Source organism: Montipora foliosa, chromosome 6 (assembly GCF_036669935.1).
Source record: "Montipora foliosa isolate CH-2021 chromosome 6, ASM3666993v2, whole genome shotgun sequence".
Taxonomy (NCBI): domain Eukaryota; kingdom Metazoa; phylum Cnidaria; class Anthozoa; order Scleractinia; family Acroporidae; genus Montipora; species Montipora foliosa.
In genome coordinates, this window is record NC_090874.1 from 41,404,593 (window position 1) to 41,409,592 (window position 5,000).

At 38.3% G+C, this 5,000-nt stretch overlaps 1 protein-coding gene across 1 annotated transcript; it reads right to left on the reverse strand.

The window, feature by feature from the left end:
* Positions 1-2,542: 2,542 nt before the first annotated feature.
* Positions 2,543-4,079, reverse strand: LOC138005575 (tachykinin-like peptides receptor 99D). The gene has a single exon (XM_068851783.1). The coding sequence runs from the start codon at positions 4,077-4,079 to the stop codon at positions 2,913-2,915; it is 1,167 nt and encodes a 388-aa protein (XP_068707884.1). The 3' UTR covers positions 2,543-2,912.
* Positions 4,080-5,000: the final 921 nt, after the last annotated feature.

Sequence of the window (5,000 nt, forward strand, 5' to 3'; positions counted from 1 at the left end):
TTTCACTTGATCACAGTTCTACTTTAACTAACTTATATTATATGATATTCGGAATTTTATTATAGCACACGTTGTTTATCTGTAATTTATCTTATTTTATTGTTTACTTGTTTTTATAGGCGCATTTGATTATATTTAGATAGAACGTGCGCCTGTTATAAATGTTACATATTATTTCTTGAATTAACCAACTATACAATTTTGCCCCATTCCAATAAAATAAATTTCAAACATACTAAATATATCCGCAATCTAGAATACAAGAAAGGTCGCCACTATATAGGCCACTATATAGGCCTAGTTGTCTCTCCCACACATCCCACTTGTTGAAAGATGTTTAAAAATTCAGATGAAAATTAAGGTTAAAAGACAACGTAGGTATCGATAATAGCCATTAATTAATACAAATCAAAACCAAGTGTGAAAGAGGTTAAAATTCAGTTCCCATTCGCTACTGCCAAACCTTGAATTTCGAAAAAGGAATTGGGGGGAGACTTAAACTACCAAAATTTGTTAGCTAAATAATAAAGACACCTCATGCCAACAGTCCAGATAATGTTTTCCTAATAAGGGATCCGCTTTCCCCAAAACTGTCTTTTGTATCTCCTTTGCTGTTTATTGTACCTATCTCGTGTGCTATTAATTCTAGCTATTAAGGATAGGTATAGTGAAAGTTGGGTCAACAAATAGACTGGTGTTCTTTTCACTCTTTCTTCACCCCTTTGTCCCATCGTGTAGCCATCATTTCAACAGTCCAGATAAGATCTTTCTAATAAGGACTTCACTTTCCCGCAGTACTGTCTTTTGCATCTCGTGTGCTATTAATTCTATTTCTTTATCGTTATCGCTATCAAATATTCGTTTCATATTGACTTTCAATTCCTTTATTCCTCCTCCGAGACATCCAATAACCATTGCAACCACGTTAACAGTATATCCTTCTCGTCGTTCTCGTAATTCGAAGCATAACTGTTGATACTTTCTGATCTTTTCCTCTCGTTTGGCTTCCTTGTTTGATTCGTTCGCGCACGACATATCAATCAACAGTATCGTTTTCTTTAATGTGTCTCCTAATATGAGATATGATCTTCTCACAATACAGTTCGTTCTCAATCGATGTTCCCAGTACTAATATCACTTGTTTCCATCGTTTTCGATCATTTTTCCTCGTTCCCAATTCACAATGCATACTTCGTCTCTTCAGGAAGCAGTCCATTTTCAATAGCCCATTTCATTGCTAGCACTTTCAGAGTGTTGTCGTGTCGTTTGACATACTCTGATCCTGCTAGCCTCTTGCATCCAGACAGGAGGTGTTGAGCTGTTTCTCTGTGCTCCCCGCGTAGCCGGTATTTGTCATCATCCACCAATAGCCTGGTCTTCTTCCACGCTTTTGTTTCTATCATCTGTTCCTGTAATGTGAATATCGACGTTGTTTTCCTGGGGTCAGTGTTACATTTTAACCACCCGAAGTCGTCTTCACCATATGTTTTGGAGCTCCTTCTCTGCAAGACTTTGTTGTTTATTTCTTTTTTGTCCTTCGCTCAAAATCTCTTTTAGCTTCTTCTATCCTACATTACATTCGGTATATCTTTCTTCACCAATTGTTATACTTCCTTCACCAAATGACACTATCGCATTTACATTTCTCATTGCTTTTTTCGCTTCTCCGCTTCATTGATGTCTGTTCCTTGCGGATTTCGTTTTTCCATGCTACCACTATCCATTCGTTTGTTGCTGTAGCCATGTAGCATGCCACCCTCGTTTTCGTTTTATCATAAAATTCCTTAAAACGTTTCAATCCTCTGCCGCCTTCTTTTCTCTTTGAATACAATCTCTCATCACTTGATTGTCTTCCATGAAATCCTTCTCTCCGTAATTTACCCAAATTTTCACTCTTATCCAGTTCGTCCAATTCACCTTTTCCTAGATTACATACATTCATCACATAACCAGATATTACTCGGCAATTAATTGCTTTCATCAAGTTTTGATCATTCAAGTTCAGTCCAGTTTGGTGATCCAACTTCTTTCTTATTTTTCATGACTCGTTTTTCTTCAATTTTGTCTGCTTGTTCACATCCAAGAAATTTGTAGATCTCATTTTTGTTTGGGTCAAACGCCTCCACTTTTTCCTCTAAAATAGCCAATCCTATTATTATGATTATTATGATTATGATTATTATTATTATTATTATTATTATTATTATTATTATTATTATTATTATTATTGTTATCATCATCATCATTATTCAATTTTAAGCTAGCGATCTAACCCTCTGAAGTTCAATTGGTCATTTTTGACCGTGAGTAATGATAGACAGTGAAATAAAAAACTTACACTCAAAGAAAACAGCCTTTGCATGAAAATCAAAGATCAAAACTTTGCCAGTCAGGTGTTAAGCAAACACACTTTTAAAATCTGACGGGAAAAAAGGGAGTGATAGTTAGTTGGACACGTCGTTACCTGACCCTCTCACGGTCTTTTAGTTAATACTGTTAAACATTGAATCAATGTAATGAAAAAAGCTAACTATGGAAACTATGTGAATAAAAATCAACAACAAATTTGAAAAAAAAAGAAAATTATATGAATGAAAATGCCTTAGCTTTGGTTCTACTCAGAGTAGAGTACCTTCGGCTGATATCTAGAGCAGGAAAACATATTTCTTCATTATTTGGGAGGCTATGTCACATTTTTATTGACTCTTACATTTTGGGAAATTTCCACAGAAAAATTGTTGCTTTTAGGCAAGATTATAACCCAGAGAAGTCTAGTTTGGCAAACATTTTTGCGATTTTTCTCAAGCTTAAATGAATATGTTTCTATAAATTTGATGGTCAAGAGATTAACCATAAGTTCCATGTCAACAATAGCTTGCCCCGAAAACTGATGAAGAGCCGAGAAAGCGGCTTTACAGCTTTGTGTTAGAGTGCGATGATGTAAGATACCTCGAGGTAAGAAACTCGACGTTGGATGTACCGTCTTTTGCCCCCTGAATAAAATACCCCACACCCTGCACCAATGAGGTACCACGATTTTGATCCTTCAACTGGCTCGGCTTTTTACACCAAAGTATTTGAAATATTCGTTTCGTCTCCATTCTTAGATTTTCGCTGAAGATAATAAACAGCCAAGGGTGAATTGCTGAATTCGCATGCGCAAACCAAGACATCAGCCATATCAAAATTCTGGGTATATTGTCGAAGGTATCGAAATAAAACTCTGCCATTATGTGATTTATGTGCACTGGAAGCCAACAAACTGCAAATAGAGTGACTGTTATTATCATCATCTTGATCACCCCTCGCCGTTTTTGAACTTGCTTGACAAAAGCTTTTTGTCGACGGCTAAGACTTCCAGGAGTCTCGTGTCTCCGTAGGTGGAATGCGATCAGCGAGTACAGAGCGGCCATGATGAGAAGTGGGAGCGAGTAGGTGATGATTACTCTTACAATCATTTCGACCTTGTGTAAAAGAGTGGAGATTTCTTCATCCTCGTTCCACTTTGGTTCACATAAAGGCTCCATTTCCTCTGATAGTTCTGCTTTGAATTTGTACAACTGTCCACAACATACCACACCAGAAAACAGCCAAACGGCGACGATGAAGCGCATCACGGCTTTCTGTGACAGTGGCTCCCTCCCAATGCACACAATGGCTAGATATCGATCAGCGGCAATGACCGTCAGCGTCCATATGGACGTACAAATAGATACGACCAAGAAAAATGGAATCAGCTTGCAAAGCAATGCTCCAAATATTCCCGATACCCAACAGTCTCCACAAAGAAAATATGGGATCGAAAAAGCCGACGCTGTCATGACATCGACCAGATCAGCAGCAGCTGTGTTGACTAAAAGCCAGTTGAACGGATTTTTGCGGAGGTTACCGCACGTGCGCACAATATGTATGATAAGAGAGTTACCGACAAGTGCGAACAAGAAAATTATGACATAAGCACCAACTATGACTATCTTGGTCACAGCATTGACTTCTTCTATTGCTTCTTCGTTACCACCTTCCTCATACTCTAGGTCATAACTCGCTGTTGCGTTGGACGTGTGATTTAAGTATTCCATATCACTTCCACAGGCTCTAAAATAATAAAGGAAAGACTTTGAACAAAGTTACTTTTTTCAGTTTTCTAATAGTTTTCAGTTAACTAATAGGGATTTGGTATACTTGCCGAGAGGACTAACGGACAAGCAACTTGTTTGTTGTTGTTCTTGTTGTTTTTGTTGTTGTTGTCGTAAGCTAGTCATTTACTTTACGGTGACCGTCTCTTTGATAAGTCTCTGCCGATAAAAATCAACTAAACAATTGCTATTTCGACAAATTCAACAGTTGTCGTTGTATGAATGAAAACTGTCGAATTTCTACCCGAGTACAAATCATGCATCCTCCTGCTTCTTGACTTCCTAAATATTTTGATACCCTAAATATTTTCATTGTTTACCAGTTAGCATTCATGTTATGACTGCAGAAACTCATATGAACTAAACTAAGACGTCATGATATCTCCACTTTTGGGCAAAGAGAAAGGATAAGAATTCAATAAAAAAGACAAAAGAAACTGTTCTTGAACAAAAGAAAAAAGGCTTAACAGTTTTCAGGTCGTGCACTCTTTAAGGCTTGTTAACGGTATATCAGTTCGACCAGATCAAGAGACGGTTGGACTGGTAGTACATTAGCCCGAGCAGATGCCTATAACAGACAGGGGTCGGCCTGTGGGTTGGGCGAATTGGTAGGGTGCTGCTCTGAATTTCCTGTGAATGAGACACCAGCGGTTGGGTTCTGTTCAGATCTTGGTAACGATGTTTCCACAGCCACCGAACGCCTACTATTTCTTCGCTATGTACGGTTACCACACAGGGGTCGGCTCTTCAGACTCTCCTGTGGGTTTGGCACATTGGTAAGGGTTCTGCACCGAATTTCCTGTGAATGTCACACAAGCGGTTCGGTGCTGTTCAAATCTTGGTATAACGAGGTTTCCACAGTTG

Bases quoted from the DNA above. Each gene is read 5' to 3' on its own strand.
- LOC138005575 (XM_068851783.1), bottom strand. From the start codon at position 4,079: ATGGAATACTTAAATCACACGTCCAACGCAACAGCGAGTTATGACCTA.